Source organism: Salmo salar, chromosome 06 (assembly GCF_965601325.2).
Source record: "Salmo salar chromosome 06, fSalSal1, whole genome shotgun sequence".
NCBI lineage: Eukaryota > Metazoa > Chordata > Actinopteri > Salmoniformes > Salmonidae > Salmo > Salmo salar.
The window spans coordinates 60,357,708-60,384,679 of NC_138296.1; the positions used below are offsets into that span (position 1 = coordinate 60,357,708).

The following is a 26,972-nucleotide window of genomic DNA, read 5'->3' on the forward strand; positions in this document are numbered from 1 at the left end:
CAAGGATATGCCTGCCGGCCAAACCCTAGCCTAACGCGGACGACGCTGGGCCAAGTGTGCGCCGCCCCATGGGCCTCCTTCTGGGTTCGAGCCTGGGCTCAAACCCAGAATCTCTGGTGGCCATCCGGGATGCTAGGCTTGTCAGTCTTGATATGTATAAAGTCCATTTAGGACAATCAACTGAGGATGTCCTGAAATGTATTCTGTACTTCTGGTCATTTTATGGGACAATAAGGTCACTTGAATGACAAAACACATGACCACGGTCCAAGCCTTTGATAATACGTACTTACTCTTACCCTGTCACGTCATGACCAGCAGAGGGCGTTTTGCTTAGTCTTGGTCAGGATGTGGCAGGGGGTTTGTGTTTGTTAAATGTTGGGTTGATGATTGGGACTTCTAATTGAAGGCAGGTGTGTATAGTTGCCTTTGATTGGAAGTCCTATATAGGTGTGTGTGTTTGTCTTTGGGCTTGTGGGGAATTGTTTTTGCACTGCGTTTTAGATAGCCTGCAAAACTGTTGTAAATCGTGAGTACCGTTCATTGTTTTGTTTTCCCTGTGGATGCTTTTTTTCATTTACCAATTAAAAGAATGAGTGTCCACACTTCCGCTGCGCCTTGGTCCTTCTCTCTCCTGTATGACATTTTCAACGATGAGTACGACTTATTTTGTGACATACCCATATCTAAGTTGTTTGAACATGTAGCCCAGGCATACACACCAGTGATGCAGCAGAACTTGTACATTTGCCCACAAAGAGGTCCTAGTCAAACACTAGGTTTGATCTTCATGTGTGAATAATTATTTACTGTGACAGTGACATAATTAACAGGCTGTAAATGGTTCTTGTTAGTTTCACACTGGGCTTACGAAGCGACTGGAACTTGGGATACATCCCAAATGGCACCCTATTCCCTATATAGTGCACTACTTTTAACCAGGGCCTATAGGCCCTGGTCAAAAGTAGTGAACTATAAAGGGAATAGGATGTCATTTGGGAAGTATCCGTGATCTTCACAGAGCCACAGAGGAGCAGATACTCTGCTGCTATTCTGTTTATTATCTAACCTGATTGCCTAGTCACTTTTACCCCTACCTCAATTACCTCACCTACCTCATACCCCTGCACATTGACTCAGTACCAGTACTCCTTGTATATAGCCTCGTTATTTGTATTTTATTATGTTAATATTTCATTTTTTTATTTTGCTAATTTGTCTAATTTATTTTGCTAATTTTTAACTCTGCATTGTTGGGAAAGGGCTTGTAAGTATTTCACCTGTTGTATTCGCCTCATGTGACAAATAAGATTTTGATTTGATTGCAGAATCCTTAAACCAACAACAGAAATGCTGATCTCCGTGCATTTAATTATTTGATTAGAGCATTACATTTGTTGGCACTAATAAGAAATATGTGAACAATGTACACTGCAGTTGAATCAAGATGCTAGTCTCTCTTTGTAATCGAAAGGAGCAACGTCCCTCTTTAACCTAATGCATGAGGATCTGTAAGCAAGACAAGGTTTACTATTCAAAACGCAATCAATGTCAGGTACTAATCAGATGATATGAAATCTTTTCTGGCTTTTGAGTCTTTCCAGCTGAATTCATCCTTTCAGAGACATCCTTACTTCGTCACCCACACAGCTTTACAATGTCATCACTGTGCTCATGTCCAAGAACCATTTATTTTCCCTGTGGCAATGTGCCACTGCAATCGACAAAACCAATGAGAGAGGGCCATACAAACCTTACAGTAACTATAGTTAAGATATAATCTGTAGCGCAGAAGAGCTGCGTTATAGCGTGATTGAAATGTAAAGGTAATTTCCGATTGAGTGAATGCAGCCTCCAGAAACGCGGGAGCATTGCCTTTAAATTTAAATATTTAAAATGTTTAATTCAATCCGTTTCGCGGAAGATCCATGATATACACAATTAAAAATGTAAAGGTGATATCCAATTGAGCCAACATATGCAGCTTTGCCTTTCAATATAATTTGCGCTGTAGCACGGATCTTCCACGATACAGATTGAATCTAGGCCTAGACCTAAGAGCAGTTAGTGATGTCATCAAGCGGTGCCAGTAGAATCATGTGTCTTTCACACTACAAAGTTAATTGCATTGTTGGCTCTGGATGTGCAGTACATTTGTAACACTTACACTTGCTAAACAATAGGGTTATGTCATGTATGGTTAACTTTTGAAAGTTTTCTGAAACTGACGATACTGACAAAGGACAGGCATGAAATGATTAATGATTCACATACTGTACTCTTCATAGTTGTCAAAATACCATCACACCTGTAAGTGTGCGCATGTTGAAGCAGAAAGCATGCTGTACTAAGACCTGCTTAGCCTGGTTGCTCGTGGTCACAGAATAGCACAGTATATGTCTCCTACAATGATCAGTAATTGTTGCTATTTGGGTAACAGCTTCTTCCAAGTGATTTAGCATCAAAATAGCTATTTATTTAAAAGGCATAAGTGGTGGTCATGCACAATTATTCAAGCATACTTTTCTACTCAGGCAAACAAGGCAATCCTGGGGGAGCAACCGCTCAATATTTGCATCTTTGGACATATGTGGTAGGCACAGAACTTTCTCAACTACAGAATAAATCTGTGTTGGAGCAACATAATCAATGTTTTCGAGACTGGTCATCATTTGTCTTCGTATATTTTAGTTTATAGTCAGTTTCTTCCAGGATGTTCTGCTTCCTGTCATTACACCATTCCATTCAATAATGTCTACCTACATAAAAACCTTAAAGGTGCAATACGCAGAATTCGCTCCGCCATTTCCTAGTTGCAAAAATTTGAATATTTCGTCTAATTTCAGTTTATGTGACAAAACAAGCAATGTAGAGAATCGTTGTACCATATAAACCGCTGTGAAATATATTTTCTATAACCCCAAATATTGTATTTTCAGCTTTTTGAAGCTGGTGTACAAAACCGAAAGTAATAAACGCAAAAAACGAAACTTAAGAATGGGAAGCATAGAAATAGCACACAGAAAAGATCTACCGCTTCTTATGCTTTCAATAAGAATGACATATCTATATCACACATTTCTATGTGAATTTGGTCAGGTCATCCAAAAACTTTCATATTGCAGCATTAAATTACCAATGTAGCCATTTTGATCTCAATATCATATAATTGTGACTGTTTTCAATTACAATAGTCAAAAAGAAACAAAAATTGCTTCTTAGCAAAGAGCAATATCTCAAACAAAAGTTTTGCTAGAACTTTCTGGGAGTGGTCTGAGTGGGGATGGGAAAACTGAAAACTAGCTGTTAATGACAGAGATGTTTGGAACTCTCTTTCTTATTGGTCTATAAACTAATGTACAGCCTAGTGATGTCACCAGGCAGGCCAAAACTCCATCCCACCAAAACATGCTGAAATTTCAGTCAGTCTTTTCAAACAGCTCTTGCACTAAAAGGGCAGTATCATCATTTTCACAATTTCACAGCATTATTTCAACCTCCTAGTGTGGAAACGTATATACAACCCCAGAAAATCACATTTTTGACTGCACAGGGCCGTTAATCCAATTGAATGTTTCTGTGGCTTTATTTTCAACCTCATGTGCTTGGTCACAGAGTGCTGAATCAGCAAACTAAATGCATTTCTAAATATAGACAAGAAGTGATGTAAGATGGAGCCAACTTCAACGTTTTTGAAATATAACAATATAATTCCATAGGAATGTATTTAGTGCCTGACTTGATAGCAGGTCAGGCAAGTTGCAGACAAACAAAGTTAATACATTTGACTCTTTATTGCTTCGCTCTATAAAGTCCTGTCCATATTAATAATAATAATAATAATAATAACGAAAAGGTCCTCCTTTTAAGAGTGTGCTCCTAATCTCAGCTCGTTATCTGTATAAAAGACACCTGGGAGCCAGAAATCTTTCTGATTGAGAGGGGGTCAAATACTTCTTTCCCTCATTAAAATGCAAATCATTTTATAACATTTTTGACATGTGTTTTTCTGGATTTTTTTGTTATTATTCTGTCTCTCACTGTTCAAATAAACCTACCATTAAAATTATAGACTGATCATTTCTTTGTCAGTGGGCAAACGTACAAAATCAGCAGGGGATCAAATACTTTTTTCCCTCACTGTAAATGTGACCCCATGTAGTAACGGAACAATGATCTCACAAATTTTTTTTAAATGTATTTTATTTTTACCCTTTTATTTAACTAGGCATGTCAGTTTACAATGATTGCCTACCCCGGTCTCCCCTAACCCGGACAACGCTGGGCCAGCCTCCCTATGGGACTCCCCATCACAGCCAGTTGAGATACAGCCCAGGATCGAACCAAGGTTTGCAGTGAAGCCTCTAGCACTGACATGCAGTGCCTTAAACTGCTGCGCCACTCGGGAGCCATGGAGAGACAGCAGAGCTTGTTTCTTGGTGAAACTCAATACACAGGGCGTTATAAATAGCATGCCTAACTAAAGGTTTCTAATGGAAACTCACTCTTCTTGAACCATTTACTGTCTGTTGTAATGTTGTCTGTATGCTAAATGACTAAGGAGTCTTAACGAGCATTTACTGTAAAACAGGGAGAAAATTAGGCTGCTGAGCCGTGTAATGCTGTACTTTATCTCTAGAGACATTGTAGAGGAGAAATGTGGAGTCAGGGGAGATTGTTTAGAGAGTAATTTTCATTGGACTGTGTCTCAGTAAGAACAGTGTCTCAGTTGTCCCTCCAACCATGCGTGAACAGCTATGTGGAGCTAGTAAATGCATGCAGTATGTAAGCGAGTATGATGAATGCAGGCTTAGCTATAATGTAAGACGGATTTCTGACGTAAACATAAAAAGCACAGGTTCTCTCAAGTACTTTCTTTCAATATGCGTTATGTAGTATGTGTACTGTGGATACCCTAAAAGATTCCTTTGTACAATTAGGGTTACCGTCTGTTCCAAAATGTCCATAAAAGTTCCTTACTCTTCAGTATAAACAGTATTTAGAGCTGAATTGACACTAAACTATGATCTATATTTGTTCGTGGTGTATAGTCAAGAACACACAAAATGACAGTATATCATCATTTACCTCATAATTTAAAACCGCTTCTATCTCCAGGCCATCAGACTGTTAAACAGTCATCACTAGCCGGCCTCCTGCTCTGAATCTTAGACACTGTCACTAGCCGGCTAACACCCGGTATTCTACCCTACACCTTAGAAATTGCTGGCCTATAAACACTGGTCACTTTAATCATGTTTGCATACTGTTTTACCGACTTTATATGTATATACTGTATTCTAGTCCAAGCTCATCCTATATTCATATACTGTCTGTACACACACACACACTATATATATATATATATATATATATATATATATATATATATATATATATATATACTGTATACAGTATATATTTCAGTGGAGGCTGCTGAGTAAATGGAATGGCATCAAACACATGGAAACTATGTGTTTGATGTATTTGCTACCATTCCACTAATTCCACTCCAGCCATTACCACGAGCCCGTCCTCCCCAATTAAGGTGCCACCAACCTCCTGTGATATATTTCAATTCCGGACTCTGACATTGCTCGCTCTGATATTTCTTCATATTTTTTTTTTACCATTTGGATTATGTGTTTATTGTTATTGTGTTATATTACATTACTACACTGTTGGAGCTAGAAACATAAGCATTTCACTGCACCTGCGATAACATCTGCAGATCTGTATACACAACCAATAAACTTTGATTTGACCTTCTTGTCTTTCTCTGCCATAACACGCAACAGTGAAACATGCTTTCACCATTTAATTTACTACACTCCCATATTATGATGGTATAACAACCAATTTAATGACACTGCATAGCTTATTACTGTGTAAAAGTATGATTTACTGTATGGGTAATTCCACAATTGACATGGACTTTCCCTTGACCTTCTCAGGAAAACATCTGTAACTACATGTTTTGAAGGAGCGTCTCATATCACGGCTTAAACACTCATCTTTGCTCTTGTCTCTATGGGATGATGTAATTTGTGTATGGACTCTGTCGGTGATTGAACTGAGGCGATACCATATCAGTTGGAAAAAGAGCCAATGCTCCAGAACCATGTCGAGTTATTCTGTTCTTTTTGAATTCCAGGTGCTCATCCTCTGATTCCGCGTTGGGATTCTCTATTGGAATGTAAGCAGACAGAGGAGACGGTGGAAGGAATGAGGAGAAACCTGGTCGTAACAGATATGTGGGATCATCTCTGTGGGGGTGGTGAGGGAGGCAGATGAAGCAACTATCAGGAAAAGGAGTGGCTGCTCAAGGAACACCTCATGTTGTACAGACGAGCCCCTCTGCCAGACTATCTCCTATCTCCTAGCTGCCTCTTTATCCATGAGGTCATCCCTAGCCAGGGAGATTCTGTGTGTTTATAGTTCTGCTAAGTGCTTTCAAAAAGCCAGACAGAAGATAGGTTTTTATTGCACTTCACAGCAACATAGAAACAATGGTCTCTACATGGTGTTGAAAGCTGCTCTCCTGTGACTGAATGGTTTGAAACGTTAACTTCTTTGCTAAAAGCAACAAGGCCCAATCGTATGGATTCAATATTGTTTTTCACACATGACCAGGTGAAGCGAGGTAACTTCATACTTTTGTTCATTTCTCCATCCACACTCGAGTCATTGTGATACTACGATATTAATCACTTTCAAACAGATTTAAGTGCTCGAGCCCTGTGTGCATGCAACACTACAGTACCCGAGTTCCATTAATCAGAGAAGTCCGCACTGACAAATGAGGCTTCAAGTGTTTGATTATATTCTGCAGATGTGAGAGGTTTGAGCACCAGCTCAAACGTGAGCCCCAGTTGCAGACCCCACAGCCCACCAGACACGGGAATGCTTCCCAAATGACACCTTATTCCTTATATGGTGCACTACTTTTAGCCCTATGGGTCCTGGTCAAAAGGAGTGCACTATAAAGGAAATAGGGTGCCATTTGGGATGCATACACTTCACCAGTGGTTTGCAAATGTGCAAACGGCTTCTCCTTCATCTGGCCTGGCGTTTGTGAGACAACGTGCTGCACTCAAAGTCAGAGCACCCGTGCCAATAGTATCGTCTCTGACCCCAAAAGGTGAGTCACGCCTGGCTTTTGAGAGGTGGATTACTTTTTATAGAGTCAGTAATATTATGCATCCATAACACGACGATGATGACACACTCTTTTCCTACCATGTAGTGCTTACAATGTAGATCGACCATAAATCCTGAATACTTCAAGGACCAAGGATACTGTTTAAACAATTGGATTTGAATTCGAGTCATCCCTTTGATGAACTTTTTGGTGGACAGGTTCAAGGAGAGGGCACATGATATTGCTTTTATACTCACTGACCTTAGCTATATCATCTATCAGAGAAAATGGTGACTTGAAACTATTTCTGCAGGGATTCGGTTTAGAAATGTGCCAGCATCAAAGAGCAGCATCTTAATCTGCATACCTCTCTAACAACGGTCCAAGTCAGGGATTCGCATCAAAGGCTCATTATTGATAAGAGTGGTACAAAAGCAGCAAGCCCACTCCTCTTCCCTCCCTGCTTATCCTTTTCAATAAAGTACCAGAACTGTGCTGATTAAAAATGCCAGAGCTGCATATAGACGTAGTGAACTTCCTTAAATATTTTCAGTGTATCCTTAGGAAAGCGCTTTCAGTCCAAAAGTATGAAGTACATCTAATGGAATGGTGCAGTTCACATCCATGCCATCAAACCATCAGATATAACTGGGACACATTGCATCCAGTTGAAAAAAATCATCTATATTTTCCCGGTTTCCAGTTGCTCAGCTTAAGTGCCCACATGGACGTATTTAAGTTCACAGCAACAAGTAGCTTGTGTGATTCATACCATGCTAAATGTACCTTTAAACAAAAATGAAATAATCTCCAAAGCAGTTAAGCCAGAGCTGATGAGGTGTTTCCATGTAGTTAATAGGTTCTGACCTGATGATTGTAACAAATACAAAGTTGTGAGTCTGACTTGCGTACTTAGACATTACGATTTATGTTCAGGGCTCAGGCAAATGATTCAGGAGGAAAATATCTGATGAGGAAAAGTGGTGCGCAAATTGGTCAGATGAAATTAATTAGTGCCTTCGGAAAGTATTCAGACCCCTTAACTTTTTCCACATTTTGTTACGTTACAGCTGTAATCGAAAATGGATTAAATAAATTAAAATCCTCAGCAATCTACACACAATACCCCATAATGACAGGTTTTTAGAAATGTTTGCTAAATTATTACAAATAAAAAACAGAAATAACTTATTTACATAAATATTCAGACCCTTTGCCATGAGACTTGAAATTGAGCTCAGGTGTGTCCTGTTTCCATTGAACATCCTTGAGATGTTTCTACAACTTGATTGGAGTCCAACGGTGGTAAATTCAATTGATTGGACATGCCCCCTGCACCCTGTCAGCAGCCAAAAACCAAGCCATGAGGTCGAAGGAATTGTCAATAGAGCTTCAAGACAGAATTGTGTTGAGGCACAGATCTGGGGAAGTGTACCAAAACATTTCTGCAGCATTGAAGGTCCCCCAAGAACACAGTTGCCTCCATCATTCTTAAATGGAAGAAGTTTGGAACCACCAAGACTCTTCCCAGAGCTCTTCCCACAGCATGGTGCTGCCACCACCATGCTTCACCGTAGGGATGGTGCCAGGTTTTCTCCAGACATGACACTTGGCAAACTCAGCAAACTGAGCAATCGGGAGAGAAGAACCTTGATCAGGGAGGTGACCAAGAACCTGATGGTCACTCTGACAGAGCTCTCGAGTTCCTCTGTGGAGATGGGAAAACATTCCAGAAGGAAAACCATCTCTGCAGCACTCCACCAATCAGGCCTTTATGGTAGAGTGGCCAGATGGAAGCCACTCCTGAGTAAAAGGCACATGACAGTCAGCTTTGAGTTTGCCAAAAGGCACCTAAAGACTCTCAGACCACGAGAAACAAGATTCTCTGGTCTGATGAAACCAACATTGAACTCTTTGGCCTGAATGCCAAGCGTCATGTCTGGAGAAAACCTGGCACCATACCTACGGTGAAGCATGGTGGTGGCAGCATCGTGCTGTGGGGATGTTTTTCAGCAGTAGAGACTGGGAGACTAGTCAGGATCGAGGCAAAGATGAACGAGCAAAGTACAGAGAGATCCTTGATGAAAACCTGCTTCAGAGCGATCAGGAGCTCAGACTGGGGTGAAGGTTTACCGTCCAACAGGAAATTTACCCTAAGCACACAGCGAAGACAACGCAGGAGTGGCTTCGGGACAAGTCCCTGAATGTCCTTGAGTGGCCTGCCAGAGCCCAGACTTGAACATGATTGAACATCTCTGGAGAGAACTGAAAATAGCTGTGCAGCAACGCTCCCTGTCCAACCTGACAGAGCTTGCGAGGATCTCCAGAGAAGAATGGGAGAAACTCCCCAAATACAGGTGTGCCAAGCTTGCAACGTCATACCCAAGAAGACTCAAGGCTGTAATTGCTGCCAAAGTACTGAGTAAAGGGTCTGAATACTTATGTAAATGTGATAGTTTTTATTTTATTTTATAAAAGAGCAAACATTTCTAAAAGTCTTTTTTTGCCTCGTCATTATGGGGTAGTGTGTGTAGATTGAGGGGGAAAAAAACAATTTAATCAATTTTAGAATAAAGCTGTAAGGTAACAAAATGTGGAAAAAGTGGGGTCTGAATACTTTCCGAAGGCACTGTAAGTGGCATATAAAAGAAAATGCTCAGAGTAGCATGCTCATTTTCTCTTGACTACTCCTCCACCACTGATAAGTTAAGTACCTTTCCAAATTCTTCTTATCTGTTCCTAGTCCCCTTATTCCTTCCATATTTCAATCTCAGGGCAAAGAAGTAGCTACATTTTCTAAACTTGTCCTCATGTTACAAATTCCTGTCAGACACTTATACTCTGTTAATTTGTAGGAAAAAAACATGGTTAGAAATGCATAACTTGATGGTTTAACAATTTCTACATTAACTGGACATTGAATCTTGCTGCCATTTTCTCTCTCACCACTTGATTTTTTTCAAACTAAACCACACCTCTCATGACCTTTGTCTTTAGTACCAAACAAAATAGTTCTGCCTTCAGGGCATCCAATCAAAATTAGTTTACATCCTGTCCTCATAGGCAGATTGGTCCCAGAACAAAGTTAATGTTATTATAGTTTACTTGATTTGATTGTTGTAAATGTTTTAATACATATTCCTGAAAACAATCCATCTTTAAATCATCTATTTGCATGCTGTGATATAATGATTGACACGACAGTACATTTTCAGTAGTTTTATTGAAAAATGCCTCTTGTGTTTCAGAAATAAATAAGAAAATAAGGCTGTGGAATTCACAATTTGCAGTTAAAACATGAAGCAGCAATACCATATCCATAGTCTTGCACACAAATTCCAACTGCATTCGATATTGATAAAACAACAAATGACAACAACTATATTCTGATTAACAAACCATACTAAATATACACCACAGACATGCAATTCCACCTTTTGGTAAAACCAGCTGTGAGTTGATATAAGAAAACGGATAAATATTTTGTCTAAAGTTACAAAATGGAAGCCATGTTTAACTGCAGTACTGAAGATGAAAACTGTAGGTAGATGGTGGACAAATGGCCATCATTCAAGTGAGAAAAAAGGCAAAAGCATAAAATAGGAATAAAACAACATTTTGATAATCAGAAATATTGGATGAACCGTAATTTTGGATGAACCGTAAAAGAGGCGTTTTTTTTGTTGGATGCCCCAACACTGTGTGAACAAACATTTGCTTTCCTTTAATACCTTTGAATGTTGGTTTTGTCATGAAGAGTGCATTGTCCAACACTGCAATTCAATAACACTTAATGCAGATATGTTACAAGCAAAATACACAATAGGGAAAAGACAGCAAGCTTACAGATTGTCATGTTTTTGCTTCCCCCTCCCCCAACATATGATTTAAGGTACTTCCAAATATAGAGGTATCAAACCCCTTTTTAGTGAAATGTGCATAGCCCTTAATGACACCACATGTGAACACAGCAACAACAAAAACAAGAACAACAAAAAAAGAAGAACATCCTCTTTTTATGAACCTATACTTTTGGATTCCATTCTTGATAGTGACCTCTTTCGACGCTCGTTTTGTGAGTCGTCTTCTTCTTCGGGTATTGGGACTACGTAGGTTTCAGGCTCAGGTGGATATGGGTCTGCTTGGAAATAGTGTTTTATGCCAATTGAACATGAGTGTAATTTGCAGAGTATGTCAGGCTCAACATGCACAAAAATGAATTGCTGTGTTAGGTTTTCTTTTCAGGCTTGGACATACAGTATACTGGTGAAATGACAATTGAGTGGACGTGGTCATATCCCTCTATGTTATTGTCAAAGGCACTGATAGGAAGTAAACAATTCAGTGCGTTTTCTATATCTGTGTGATGTTAATATTACACAATGTTAATACGGTTTGAGTGGTGGGTGGGTTGAATCGTTCAGTGCATTTTCTATGTCGGTGTGATGTTAATAATACAATGTTAATACAGTTTGAGTGGTGGGTGGGTTGAATCGTTCAGTGCATTTTCTATATCGGTGTGATGTTAGTACAGTTTGAGTGGTGGGTGGGTTCAATCATTGAACAGAATCATCATTGCCATTTGCTGCAACTCATTCATTTATAAAATATCAACACAAAATATCAAAAAAATCAAGTAAGAGTTCTACCACCAGCCTATTCATACATTTTGGAATTGGGAGGTTATTCCTCGTAACATAAAACAGAGGTAACCAGCTGGTACTGGAAGAATATCATTGAATACTACAGCATAATGAATGATGATTCTCAGAATGCTACTACCGTGTACATAGACAGAAAAGCTAAACCTCCAAAGGTCACATCGGCACAAAAGGCACGTGGTTCAATACGGCCCTGAGCAGTCCGTGTGTGTTTAGGCTACAGAAACATCCCTTTTTAGGGACGCGGTAGAAAAAGAAGCATTCGTGTTGGCATTCACCAAGCAGCAGGTTACAAGGCAAAAGCATAACTACAGGTGTTAAAAACCACATTGAGTGGATGTGATTTAAACATCATTTACAAGGCATCATTAGTTTATTTACAGATTTCACCTCAAGAGTAACCATGTTAATGTCGTTGTTGAAGTAATTTGGTGTTTGTTTGTTTGCACATGCTTCTCCACCTGATAGGTCTTTGTCTGCTCGTTCTTTGGCTTCAAGATGCAAACAGGCAACTATGTTGCTGTCATCACCGGCGCTTGTTTGATCTAGTTGCTCTACAATGTTGTTAGTACCGGTCCTCGTTGTTCTTGACTTTCTCAACATAGTTTGTTAATCTTATCCTTTGGTGGTTATCCTCAAACAGCTCTAGAGCGCGTGAGCAAGCATCTCAGTAACAGGACTTTTTTTTTTGTTCAGGAATTCAAAGTGAAAGCAGCACAGGCGATTTAGAAAGTTTACTATGGTGAACCTGAAATAGGTCAAACGAGGTGTTAGTCTTCAGTTGGTATGGGAATATTTACTTTCTCTCCAAATGTTAACAAATGAATTATCACAATTTATATATAGTCGTTTCTGGAATATATCCATTTTGTCATCAGTCTATACTGTACCCACTTATGTTACGTAATAACTATGTAGTAACTACACATGCTTTTCACTCATGTTCCATGCTTCGGTGACATGCAGTCATTAAGGATGTCATGCCCATTAACCTGTCCAGTTATGTACCTCTGTATCCTTGTCCATTGTACGGAATGCTGACACACTGGGAAGAGTCACAGTAGCCAGGAGTGCCAGGTTGGCCCCTAATACCTGTGAACCCTTGGCGCCCAGGAGGACCGCGGGGCCCGGAGGAGCCTGCGGGGCCTGGAGGGCCGGTCCGAGCTTCGCCTGGTGGGCCTGTGGAGAGAGAAATCACAATCGACCAATTAGAAGGCATCGGCATGTCATCACCCTGTGACATCAGTGGGAGCTATAAGTGTAGTAACTATTTCTGCCACAACGGTTTGGAAAATCATTTTTTTCTTCTCTTTTTTTTACTTAAGAAGGAAAACCCTGGATTCATTCGTTGATCCTTTTTCCCCCTCTGTTTCGTCTAGACGTTTAGAAAAGTTAAGCTTGGAATTTTTCCCTCAGTCTCTCATCCGTGGTCCTCTAAGTCCTTTAAACATGTGCTGTGAATGTGACCATGGGAGGAAGACCTCAGTACATACATCTGATTGGCCCCTGAACAATGACTCACCATCAGCTAGCTTCCCCAGTAATCTGGGCATTTCCCTTTCCCTGATTCAAGACCACTTTCCAAGTCTTGACCTTGTAGACCTTGAAGCCCAATGCTTTATAGTTACGCGTGCTGAATTTCAGTGGGAGTGGGTGGCTATAGTGAAGCGTGCTGAATTACAGTGGGAACTGTATTAGCTGTATTGCAGCTCTATGGCCCCTGGCAAGACAAACTCATATTATTGTTGGATGGCCTGGCAGGCGGTTTGGCTGGAATCTGTTCCTGTAGCTCCATTACAGGGTTAAACCAATGGGAATCCCACTGTCTGATCTCTGGTTTCAGAACTCAATCTATGATCTCTGTCAGCGCACTGGTCCTATCAGTGACAGCTTGTAATGACTGTGGTACTGCTCAAGACATTAGAATGGATGAAGACTAAGGCGAGCACATCATGTGAAATGGACCAACTCTGGTTACTACCCATATCAAGTTTGATGTTGCTAATCTGTTTGGTACATTAAATCTGTGATGTACATAAACCCAGTGGTGTAAAGTACTTAAGTAAAAAATCCTTAGAAATACTACTTAAGTCGGGTTTTTTGAAGGGGGGGGGGGGGGGGGGGGGGGGTCTGAACTTTACTATTTAAGTTTGACAACTTTTACTCCACTATATTCCTAAAGAAAATATATACTTTCTACTCCCATACATTTTCATTTACATTTGACCAGTGTGAGCATCTCACACACAAAGACAATATAAATCCCCTAGAAGGCAGAGTGTTTAACTGGGAAAAATGCTGAATGGCAGCGTTGGTCATTTATTAAACACAGCTGCCCCAGCACTGCTTCAGGCAACACCTCTGAGCTTAGCAACGCTTGGTTTAGCAGCCTGTAGTTACAGCTAAGGAGATTTAAACTGGGAGAAGTGGTTCAATTCATAGTGACACATCCAGCTTTAAATGAGAGACGTGGCCAGAATGACCCCCATTACTGCGGCTAAAGTAAAGTAATGATTGATTTCCCCTGATTCTACCAAAGAATATGACGCCATGCGAATCACTCGGAGAGATTAAGCTTAATGAATGAGAAGTATTGCTATTAAGACAGATGTGACGCAATGCAGGACAAAAGACAAAGACTGGATTGTTACGGATCTGGAGCAAAAATGTGAAACTAACCAGGTGGTCCTCTTTGTCCTCGCTGTCCGACTGCTGCTGTCCCTCGATCACCCTTCTCTCCTGCAGGGCCTGAGAATCAAATAGAAAATCACTCACAGCCGAACAAAGACAAGGACACCCACTGAAAGAGGAAACCCCAATGTAACCACTATGAGCGCACAGGAATTGACATTTTCATGAAGCTTGATAGGCATTTCCTGAGCCACTGAAAAACAGTCTGAGGCAGGCCTATGGAAAGACACACAGAAATACAGACATAACCACTGAGATGAATGGAATATGCTGTGAAGATGAGACTTTGGAAAAGTCTGTGAAGGCTTCATTCCGTTGCTATCGCAGCAATTCTAAGACAGAGTTGTATGTCTATGGAAAAATGTCCAGTCTTTGTTCCAACCGTGACAATACCACACAGCAAGACACTCTAGTTAAGCCTACTGATAGTGAACAGCTGGACCAGGGGTGTCCATTCCTGGAGGCCCATGTGTCTGTTGGTTTTTGTTACTTCCTTTCAATTTGTAGTAAGACCTAGACAACCAGTTGAGGGGAGTTCTTAAATAATCAATGACCTTAATTGGTCAATCGAGTACAAGGGAGGAGAGAAAATCCGCAGACATACTGCCGTCCAGGAAATTAGTTTGACACCCTAGAGCTAAACCTATTGATAAACAGCTCTATCAGTTAACATAGGGGAAATCTTGGGTTCCTGACAGTCATGGATATCCTGATGACGTACCTCTCTCTCCTTGCTGGCCAGGTTGTCCTGAACTTCCTGGGAATCCATTCCTGCCTGTCTGTCCGGGCTCTCCACGGGGACCCTGGTTACCGCTGGGCCCAGGGGGTCCGGGGGGACCTGGGTTGTTGCTACTACGGTAACCGCTGGGAATCTGGTTCAGCATGGAATTGACTCTACTCATTTGTTCTGAAAAACAATGATAAACATAAACATTGAGAAGGCAACAGACATTTCATGAAAGGTAGACTCTTTTAGGACTTTGATTTCTCTCTGGTGAAAGAGCTACTTATAAATGTAGTGCTGAAAAAAGGCCCACTCACCATTTACTATCTGCTCACACATTTGTCTGGCAATGGACCGCATCATGTTCTGAGGAGCAAAGTCGCCCTGGAAACAAACAGAGAGCAAGGCTTGGTGATGAATATACATGACTTACTGAGATTGACTGAGGTTCAAAACTTGGAGCTCGAACACTGGAGATGTTACTCACTCTCTCTCCTCTGTCCCCTTTCATACCATTGGCTCCCTGAAATGAAAATACAAGGCCGTTACATCTCACTGCACACAGATGTATGTACTGTATGACACAAAAACGTTGCCTTTCAGTGGTTTGCATGACATACAGAACTGTATTATGAGATTTGGTGAGATGGATGCTTACCGAAACACCTGTGTCACCAGGCTTTCCTGGTTTTCCTGAAGCCCCAGGCATTCCAGGAGATCCAGGAGGTCCCTGTATAGTGACAAGAACAAAATAACCAATCAAATACATGAATTTCACCATGCACTTCAAGGGACCACAATGGGAAGTCATTGATTTTGTGTTATCCCTGTCAAGTTAAAAATGTATGTACTTTGTGTACCGTAAATTCCGGAATATAAGCCGCAACTTTTTTCCCAGGCTTTGAACCTCGCGGCTTAAACAATGACGTGGGTAATATATGGATTTTTCCCGCTTTCAATTTTTTTTTCTCCAAAAAAACACATTCTGTGACGTGGTCAGTTATTCTGGCGGCATGAAGCTTTCATTAGACCAATGAAATTGCCGAACGGGTTAAGGTCAAACAACTTTTTTGTTTACCGTTTAGATTAAATCGAGCGCTCTCAAACTTCCCATCATTCTGATTACGGTAGTCATTTTGTCACCCTCATCATGGCAAAGACACGGAGAAATGCATATGATGCAGCTTTCAAGTTGAAGGTGATTGATCTGGCTGTTGGAAAAGGAAATAGAGCTGCTGCACGGGAGCTTGGTCTTAATGAGTCGATGATAAGACGTTGGAAACAGCAGTGTGAGGAATTGACTCAGTGCAAAAAGACAACTAAAGCTTACTGCTAACGTTTTTTTTGTTACAAGCCTTGTTTCGTTAAAGCCTATTTATTTTTGTTACAAGCCGTGTTTCGTTAAAGCCTGTGTAAAGTTAATTTGTTTCAATGTACCGGTAGGCACCTGCGGCTTATAGACATGTGCGGCTTATTTATGTTCAAAATAATATCTTTTTTTAAATTCAATGGGTGCGGCTTACATTCAGGTGCACTTAATAGTCTGGAAATTACAGTATGTATTTTTTTAAACTTGCAAATAAAACAATCAATCCAGTGACACAAACAACGGACGGAACAAATCAGTTACAGTGACACAAACAAAAGAACCAATCAGATACAGAGACACAAACAAAATAACCACTCAGATTACACTCAAGAAACATCTGGTCCGTCTTTACTATAGTTTAGGAGAGGCCGAGTTTGACAGTTCTTAAATGACTTTATCTCCCTGACTTTATTTTGTCTGAGCATACCATTGGTCCTGTTGCACCTCTGGATCCAGCCTGTCCTTCCTTTCCTTGGGGTCCCTGCATTCACAACACACAGACAATAGAGTTAAACAAGTTGAGCTGATGGGATGAAGTTCATTTGACAGACATTGCATGATCATTAGACAATGGCCCATTGATTTGACTTACCCTCGGTCCAGCAGGTCCGATTGGGCCGATGGTCCCAGCTATCCCAGGTGGACCCTGGGGAAAAAGGCGGAAACACAACCCACGTCAGAGCTGGACTTTCTTTTTTTTCCTTCCTCACAGATCACATTAACACAGGCCACCTACCTTTGACCAACCAACTCAAACCAGTTTATTTAACCGCCAGTTTTCTGTGTCTCAAACAGTACATTTCCCATTTATTTCAAATTTCCTCTGAAACCCTGCTCACTTTTGTATTGTCAAATCCGCTCTAGCCTTTGATGCTTCGCATAAAACTTACAGGGAACATAATATATTCCAGATTCGTTTTATTGGCCATTATAAATCAGGACTGCATACTCCGCAGGTCGTTAAACGCATGTTGCTATATCATCTGTTCTATCATGTTCACCTGCAAACACTACCCACAATCTATTTAAGCGATGGGTTCACCAAGGCTTTTATCTTGGAATTGTTCATTATTTTACACTTGGTAATTCATTCTCCAGTGTCTTGTGGCATCAACAAACCTGCATGAATTCTAAACTGAGGTAAAAAAAAAAATGTAGGGAGGGGGAAGGCTTTGTTCCCAATTGACTCTTCTGCATAGAAGTACTCTGAGTTTACTGGTAGACACAAAGGGGGCTTCTCCTTTTTATCAGTAAATAAAAGGGGCAGGCTCTTTCTAGAAATACAAAGATGCCATTTCATGTATGAGGACTGGAGGGGGCAATTTGTTTATGGCATTGTGAGTTTAATGGAAACCATCTCAGAAGATCTCAGAGGATCTCTAACATGACGACACTGTTCTGTAAAACGTCACAGGCGAATCCTGGAAATCATTGATGGGCTCACATAATGTTGTCAATATTGATGAAATAGAAGAGCCAGCTATGTTATGTGAGCTGAGTAAGGCTCGTTTTACCATTATGTTCTGTGTAGCGATGCCATCTATCATATAGGTTTAGCATGTTAAAAAAAGAAGGGAGTCCATGAAACTGGGTTTTCCATTCTATATCACCTCATCAGCTTTGTATGGACCATAGTACAACTGACAGGAAGGCCTAATGTGCACGGCCTAACCAGAAGCCCCTGGTTAAGAAGCATTGTATATCAAGGTGATTTGTTTTCCACTCAGTTATTCTTAACTTCAAGAAAGATTCAATACAAATTTGGGAATCTCAACCTGACTCTTTGTGAGTTCTCCTCATATGAAATATTGTCTGTGGCTTGCCACATGAAGAGAGGCCAGAGAAGCAGCATATCTGTACCCTGCGAATTATCCCTAATTTACTGTTCTAAACCACAGCCAGGCCAGTGAGCCAAAGCAGCACTCACTTTCTGTCCAGGTAGCCCAGAATCACCAGCTTCTCCTTTCGGTCCTTGGCGGCCCTGAAACAGCAGAGGGAGAAACACATTCACACTCCGTGGAGAACAACATAATACTTCCTCCAAACTCAACACTCGCTAACCTTTGGGTGACAGATCTAAGAAAATGTGTTCTGCCAATCTGTCTTTAACCCAAGATAAACACGCTGTGATGAGAGTTCTGTGCGAGATGTGTGGAAGTGTATTGGTGATGTCTGAACAGTCTAATGGCAATTTCCTTTTTTTTTGCGCGAAGAAGTGGATAAACATTCGTCTTGAGTTTGGGTGCTTTTCAGCGAAGGAAATCCCAGCGGTGATTATTAATGGATCATTGAGCTGCATTGAGATGCATTGAGATGAGGCTGGTTCAACATATCCCTAGACACGAAGAAATGCAGGCTCAACAGGCCTCTGCCACAATTACTCTGCAGCTTGTGATTTCCTTACATATTAAACGGACAACATTATTCCTATTTGGTGTGTGGCGGCATCGTGGGATTTACGTGTAACTGCTGGAAACGAGCCGTGCGCAGCAGCAAACGCCTGTGGCTGCGGAGAGGGGAGTGTATGTGGCGTGTGGAATGTGTGAGTGTGGAGTGTAAGAGTGAGACTCACAGCTTCTCCTGGAATAGACAACCCACTAGATCCTTGAGGGCCAGGCAGACCCATAGGTCCTGGCAATCCTGTATCTCCACGCGGTCCAATTGGACCCTATCAGAGAAACAAAGACAAGAGATGAGAATCAATTAGAGCTTGGAAAGAATGTTGCTATTGAGATCTCCAGACTGAATATAGCAGTGCATTAAAATATGCTACTGTTGCAATCTCTGGAAGAAGGCACCAGAAACCGTGGAATGCCTACACTGTCAAACCGAGCCTCCCTGAAATTTCGAGAAGACTAACATACTCCTAATAAGTGAATTCAGATGTGTTTCTTCCTCTTCAAAGCCATAAAACTGTAAACAGTTCTCAGTTTTCATCAATAGCAGAAAAAGCTTTAAGGAGACTCCAATATCCCACATTCTCCAAACTGTGTCAAATGCCTTGACCACTTTATGACTTGCCTGCCGTCGGTTATAGCCCTGCAGTCCTAAAGAGGGAATCTGAGAGGTGAGGTTAGTGAGGTACTTACAGCCGGGCCAGTCTCTCCTCTTTCACCCCGGGGACCTTTGCTACCGGGTGCGCCCTGGTGAAGAAAGATCATTTTTCAAGTTAACACAGGGAGAGAAAGGAGTGTCCAGAAGCTCAGACCCATACTCATGATAGATACTCCCTCCCTGGGGGCTTCATAATCATCACTGTAGTTTCCTTCTGGCTTGCCCTTTTAAAATGAAATACAAGCCAACTTTTATTGTGCATTGTACAGTCAGTCCTACATAATGAATGCATGTCAGAGGCAACTGTACACTACATAAATCAAAATGTGTCAAAAAGATACTTTTCGATCGGCAGATCAGGGAGTTCACTAGAAACCCTGGCCTGCAGCATAGAGATGGAAGGAAAACAAGTCCTAAATGTCACCTCATACCCCATCTAGTGCCGTATGGGCCCTGATCAGAAGTAGTGCACTAAATAGGGAACAGAGTGCCATTTGGAGACAGAGAGTGCAGTGGGTGTATCTGGTCCTTACCACTGCCCCCTGTGTTCCCTGGGGTCCTGTGCTTTCTGAGGTACATGTGCAGGCGTTGGGGAGGGACGGGCACTTGGACTCTTCTCTCTGATAACAGGGGAGGGAACAGACAAAGAGAAGTGGTGAGCTGCGATAACTAGAAGGAGTTGGGCTAAAACAGAGACCCATTACTGACTGTAAGTCTCTCCAGATAAGAGCGTCTGCTAAATCACCGAAATGTAATGTAAATGTAAGCAGAGGAAGGGTCAGGAGGTTACAGGATGATACGGCTTATTTTGATTGATTAAATGTTATTAGTTTGTACCAGTAGTACAGTATATCTCAAGGAAGACAAACTGATGAAGTACATGCTCACTAGATAAGAGCAATATTTTATAGAACAACTCTAATCAGGCAGATGTGTTGGCATGCAACCCTATACAGCCTGAGTTTCCAGGAAGTCCATTGTTGTAAGCCCTACCCACCAGACATGAAACACATTAAAACACATTCTGGGTGTCCAACCAACAGTGATTGTGCAGCTCTGATTTGTTGAAACAGAGGCGTGTTCTTGGATATCTCTGGCGGAACAAAAGTGAAAAAGTCCAGATCAAACAGGGGCATTGTCTTGACAGTTTGGCATTGTTTTCTGTTGGATGTACGTATTGTTGAAGGCCGTTCAAAGTTGTGATGCCTTTACAGTCGATAGCCGTTGCTTCTCCGCCTGGCTCGGGGGCAGCATGACTGCAAATCAGCAACACTCTCTCCTTGACAAAAGGTGTTTGAAGCTGCAGCTGGGCCATTTAAACACAGTCATGGTTCTTTAACAGTCAGGACAGGAGACCATAATTATAGAAGGGCCAACTAGGATTGTAAAATGAATGTGCCTCACAAATATCCATTGAGAGTCTTCCAAGAGTTTGAATAATCTAAGAAGAAAACAACAGAGATTTCCTGTTCTAACTGATTAACGTTCCTTTTCTGCTGCCAAAATGTGCTCTGTGCTGAGGCACTTTTTCATTCAGCTTCGACTTTGACATATTAGAGAGAACAACTGCATAAGGGTGGTTAGTCAAGTGCAATCTTGCCATACTTAGCTGCTCGCCATTCACTTTTCCATAGGTTGAGTGAAATATACTAAGCTTTCTGTCTGCACATGATTTGACCATTTGGAATCAGATTTGTAGGGATGCAGTTTCACTTTTACTGCCTCTGTTATACAAGTTATCAGGACAGCATTAGAATCCAAGACACAGCTTATAAAATACAGGCTTGTTTTTCCATTGTTCCTCTTCACGTGTTCAGGATGACGTAAGCATGTCCTAAAGCAGAGATGTGGGATGGATATGCATTTGTTTACTGCCGTGTTAAAAGATGAGACAAGCAAGATGCATTGTCTAATACGCACATGTGCACACGCATGCACACACAACTGGACTTGATCTCAGTCACGGACACTCATGCCAGGCCGAAGGCACACACACACTCAGAAGCTCAACGGGTGTCAAGAGGACTATGGATTTGGGTCAGTGAAGATGCTTACAGACTGCTCAAGAGCTTGTTTTGCAGCCTGTTGACTTGTCCCGCCTCTCCCCTCCAGGGAGGTCCAGGTGTAGGGTGAAGTTGCCCCTAGTCACTGATCTGCATTTTTCCCACTAATGGTTAAGGTTAGGATTGGGGGGAGAGGAAGCTGATCCTAGATCTGTACCTTGTGAGGCTCCTCTTACTCACCATAGATGGAAGGTCACAGCATCTGTCTCTGCTCGTCCAGCCCAGGGTGCACACAATATCGAACATCTGGAGCTGGAACTGTGGAACAGGGGAAAAAAAAGGAAACGTACATACTTCCTCCGCATCCCAAAATATAAAATAAGAAAACAAGGAGAACGTGCAGACAGAGAGCCCACAGAGCATCAGATAAGGATAACAGGCACATTCCACTTGGGATGCACTGTGTTGGAGGGAGTGAGCTGCAAGGCTTCCTCCTGTCATAACAGCACTCAGATACACAGGAGCACTAAAACCGTCATGCTAGTAGGCTTGTAGGTCCATATCCTTTGATGTTGTATGACAGTTCACTTACAGTTGCAGATTCACCCTTGGAGCCAATGGACTTGGACATTTTGCCAAGAACTTGATAGCCATCCGTGGACGTGTTTCCAGCTTCCTTAATCTCCTTGTCCGCCACCTCTTGGCAGTCGAGGTTCAGCTTGACTTTGGTGGGGGAAACAAGGATGTGGAGCTGCAGACAGAAAAGATTGAGAGTTGTTACATTCTTCGTCCAGGACATATTTTCGTCTAGGACCGTCTGCTGTCTATCCTAAAACTCAAATCATTGGGTTATCTGGGGTTGGCAACAGAGCAGAGAGAGACACAGGGTGTATTTGGATGTGTTATTTCCTCTCCTTGATTTGTTGTGCCTTGAATCTCTCCAAAAGAGATGGGCCAGAGTACAACAACGAGAGCAGCACACCAACATGATTTCAATGTGTTTCGATGATGTACAGTATCCTAAAAGTGCACTCAGGGTAAGATACGCTCAGGATAAGATAATCACCAAAATTCCGTCGATGTCATCTCCATTCACTGTTAAATACATAACATTAGTCATATAGCATGTCATATCATCAGTAAGACTTAGCGAGTGTGGTAGAACACAGTAGGAAATGCCCGGATCAGCTGTTTGCTTGCCTACTGATTTACAGAGCACCGCCATCCATTCATCTGTCTCATTTACTTTGCGGTGATGGGTTTAAAGTGATGTGGTGCACACCAAGGATGAGTCTTTCCATCACTGTGTTTCACAGAGTCAATGTACACACTACGTTGCTAGTCCTTACTCAGATCGACCTCACCACATTTTCTGATGATGTTGTTTTGTGGCGAGACATAAGAAGTGCTCCTTTTTTACTCTTTCCCTATATTGCCAAGCTTTCAGAGTCTAGCTGCTGTTCTGGGGAGTTCAGCTGTAGCCCAGTAACCACATTCTTACTGAGCATGCAAAATGATACTGTACAGTACCAAGCCATGGAGTCAGCCCCAGAGGTTTGACAACCACACACTGTTTAATTCATTGTGGTCAACAAATGTACAGCTATGTTTAGCCGACCACGAGCAGAGGAAACTCATATCTCAGGATTCTTCTCGGAGAGCGTGCAGACAGACAGCGGAGCACGCTCCGCAATTTATGGAAACTGTGAGTCTATTTTGGACAGCAAGAGGGTAAATAAGGTAACGGTACTGTGAGAAAGCAACTCGGCTCAAGGAAATGACATCATCATCAGCGCTCTAACGTGAAGAAGAAATGTAGCACCTCTAGGAATGCTCTATAGAGCCTCAGACTGTCTCCAGTTTAAGACCTCTGGCTGAGCGATTCAAAAACAGCAATACAACAAATCACCTTGTCGTCTATCAAGAATCAGACACACAAAACCTTCAACCCTAAGAAAAGGGATACCAAGATGCTATCGTAACCAAAAGGCAAAATGTGGTGTGCAGCAGGCGGCACCGTGAAGATGGCATTCCCTGTGAGCTCACTGATGTGACGTCCACGTTACAGATGTTGGAGTTTCCCTTGACCTCTGGTCAGTGACTGGGACAGATTATACCGCTCCTCCCAGACCTTCTACAATCATATGACCATATCTTCTCTCTCTCTCTCTCTCTCTCTCTCTCTCTGACATGACCATCGTCTAACACGCATTAGCCTTTTCATTCACAAGTCTTGGGTGTTCTCTATCCATTTGGACTACATATGGTTTGCGTTTTGCTCACTGACTCAAGCTTCCATGAAATCCATATGCCTTTATTTGAGTATTATTTGGTACAATACGCATTAGGTTGTTATTGTATTACCAAATACAAGACGGTGGTTTTTGATAATGAATTAAATGTTTGATACATTCAGCATGGTGAAAAGCAGAGTCCATACTGTCAGGGTATGTCAACACTCATTTATCATCTTCGTGGATATTTAAACAAATTCCTAACGACTATTAATCATGGTTTAAGAAACTGCTTTAGAGTTTGATTCCTGAGGGTCTGCTAAACCTACTGTATGCTTACCGTAATCTTAGTTGAAAGAAAGGGTTACTGGCGAGAGAACAAAGCATTCAAACTGTCATCAGAAACAGGCAAATAGAGATGGTTTATACCAGGGGTTTTCAAACTGGGTTACAGACTGTCTGCATATTGCACCAAATGGGTACTGAAGGAGGTCCACAATTTTTCTATATATTTTTTTTGTTGCTAGCTGCAACAGAGACCCATTACCACCATGGATACCATTTGTATTTCTCTGCATACAGTATGAAGGAAGTTAGAGGTAGTTTCATAAGCCATTGCTAACTAGCTTTAGCGCAATGACTGGAAGTCTACAGGAACAGTTAGCATGCTAGCTGTTCATCTGACTCTGGGGAAGAAGATAAAAGGCTTCAATGCCAAAACCTCGAACTACCCCTTTAATATGGAGAAAATTACAGTAATAGGATCTAATTACATAATTTTTTCTGTATAGAAAATTCTTAGGCTTATTTCCTGCAATTCTACACATTTTGTCATGGAGTGCAACGAAACTGTTGCTATTTTAAAGCAAATTTTCTCGCAATTTTATACATTTTGCTATGTCTAATGTGTATTCATGATATATTTGAGGGACTAAAAATTACAACAATATCTATGGGCTAACAAAACGAAATAAAAAAAAACGAGTTCTAGATCTGGACACTTCTGACAAATTATAAATAGCTCGCTAAGGTATGTAATGACTAACATGACAAGAGGAACTGATGATGCACTACCCAATTTCGAAATTGCCCCTTGTGCATTCTACTATTACAACTTTCAAGAGTAACTTTAATACTGAATCGGTGACCCGTCCTCGTGCTAACCTCATTAGCATGAGGTTGTAAGAAACCAAAACAAATCCCAGGACATAGACACATCTGATATAGGCAGAAAGCTTAAATTCTTGTTACCCATAAAAGATATTAAACTATGTATACATTTTTAGAATACCATCTTTGAAAACTAACAATCAAATAAAAGCTAGACAGTCAGGGAGAATAATACAAATAAACTGCATTCAGGGCACATGGCTATTGATTTTGTTCTAATGTTTAAGGATTTTTTTGGGTTTGAATTTCAGTACGATTTTCTCTAAACCGCCAAGATACCTTTATCTGTCTAGCTAATAGACTGTTTGAGTTTACACTTCCTCTTCCAATGAACTGTGGGGAGGTCAAAATAATGAAACTGTCTACCAAATCTGTTCATTTTAAAATGTTGATTACTTTTATTTGCCATTATCATTCACCTGATAATAAGACACAATGTGATTGCATTTTTTGCTAAGATATGATGGGGGATCCTGGGTCGCCAGTTTGCCTGGGCAGGGGTCCCTGGGCAAGAAAAGTTTGAAAACAAGTGGCTCATACAATAGTAGCAGTGTGGATTTTTTTTACTGGCTGATATAATGGAATTGTATTTTGACCCAATATACACATAGGAGGCTCCCAATTCCTTCAGTGGAGCACATCTGTTAAACCTATTTTAGGGAGTTTTGTATCATCGGCGGTAACTAAGACCTTTCAAACGCTGAATTAGCAATTTCCTGACTGCTTAGGTCGAGGTAAATCAGCCTGCGGTGAAGCAGTACAACCCGGCTGTTTAAAAGCCCTCCTCACCACACAACACTTTCCTAAACCTGCCAGAGCTGGCTAAGAAAACAAACCAGGACATCAATCAAATAAGGGAGTGAGAGTCTGGGTTCAAGCTAGCCCATCTAAATTGTGTTTGTTTATGCTGCATATGCTGGCAGCACGGAGAGAAGAGTGGGTTCTATAAGTCACCAGTTCTGTAACTGACACGGTCATCTGCTTCTTAAAAAGACATTATGCATTCTGCAAAGGAAAGTTTCAACCGCCATACTGACTGAGAGAAATTACAAGTGAAAAGCGCTTACACTACTCAATCCCTACTCATTACTGTCTGTCTGTGAGTCTGTCACTGTACGAAGTGTGGTTGAGGTCTTGTCCCCAGTGGGAGCTGGAAATTGCCTAGCTTGCGTTCCAAATAGCACCATATTCCTTACACTTTATTTACATTTTTTATTTACCTAGGCAAGTCAGTTAAGAACAAACTCTTAGAGCACTACTTTTGAGCCCAGCTGGACAACACTGGGAGAGAGAGTGCATACATAACCATGCTGGAAGACTGGGACAGATACAGCATACATAACCATGCTGGGAGGTAAACCACAGACCAGTGTCGCCGCCCCTACAGCAACGGCGAGAATTCCCCTGCGGTCGGCTACCAGAGGCAACAGAGGCAAGGCTTGCATCCAACATCCAGGCAGAGAAACGGCAGCAGAGCCAAAAATGGGATAGCGATAGATAAAGAGAGAGAAAGAGAGAGCGAGAGAGAAAGGCAGGCAGAAAAATCTCCCCCTAGCCTGGCATTCCACTGCCTCTCTGATGTAATTGTTTAATAGTTATAGCAGTGACCCAATATTTTCCAGACTAGCACGCCAGCAGCGACTAGCAGTACATTTTAATGGTCTCCGCAAAAGGACTTATAGATTCTAGTGAATGTTTGTGATAGCGTTGTTAAATGACTATGTCCACAGCCCCTATGAGCACATGGCTCTGACCTTATGGTAAATGGAAACTACAGTAAGTACCAGCGGGAAGTACTTCCATATAGCTCTTAATGCACAGAGTATACACGGACTGCCTATGGTTAATCTTTAGTGGTCTCCCTCCCTCAGGCTACAACTTAATGCACTAATCCAAGAGATCCAAGAGATCAAATATGCCAACAG

The 26,972-nt window shown here is 41.5% G+C and overlaps 1 protein-coding gene across 8 annotated transcripts in view; it reads right to left on the bottom strand.

Annotated features, from left to right (window-relative positions):
- Positions 1–10,345: 10,345 nt before the first annotated feature.
- Positions 10,346–26,972, bottom strand: part of LOC106607687 (collagen alpha-1(XII) chain) — a 96,469-nt gene continuing 79,842 nt past the window's right edge. For 6 of the 8 annotated variants that reach the window (XM_082976784.1, XM_082976787.1, XM_082976783.1 and 3 more), the window contains 15 exons: positions 22,236–22,394; positions 21,884–21,961; positions 20,174–20,260; positions 19,676–19,729; positions 19,159–19,254; positions 18,514–18,567; positions 17,179–17,232; positions 17,014–17,067; positions 15,876–15,947; positions 15,705–15,740; positions 15,535–15,601; positions 15,215–15,400; positions 14,482–14,550; positions 12,811–12,981; positions 10,346–11,279 (listed from right to left, as the gene is read on the bottom strand). In XM_082976784.1, the coding sequence (XP_082832910.1) occupies positions 11,158–11,279; positions 12,811–12,981; positions 14,482–14,550; positions 15,215–15,400; positions 15,535–15,601; positions 15,705–15,740; positions 15,876–15,947; positions 17,014–17,067; positions 17,179–17,232; positions 18,514–18,567; positions 19,159–19,254; positions 19,676–19,729; positions 20,174–20,260; positions 21,884–21,961; positions 22,236–22,394 (1,359 nt within the window). In that variant the 3' untranslated portion in view covers positions 10,346–11,157. Of the gene's footprint in view, positions 12,551–12,802; positions 12,982–14,481; positions 14,551–15,214; positions 15,401–15,534; positions 15,602–15,704; positions 15,741–15,875; positions 15,948–17,013; positions 17,068–17,178; positions 17,233–18,513; positions 18,568–19,158; positions 19,255–19,675; positions 19,730–20,173; positions 20,261–21,883; positions 21,962–22,235; positions 22,395–26,972 lie in introns of those variants that run through there. The other 2 variants (XM_082976785.1, XM_082976789.1) reach the window with 2 other exon arrangements.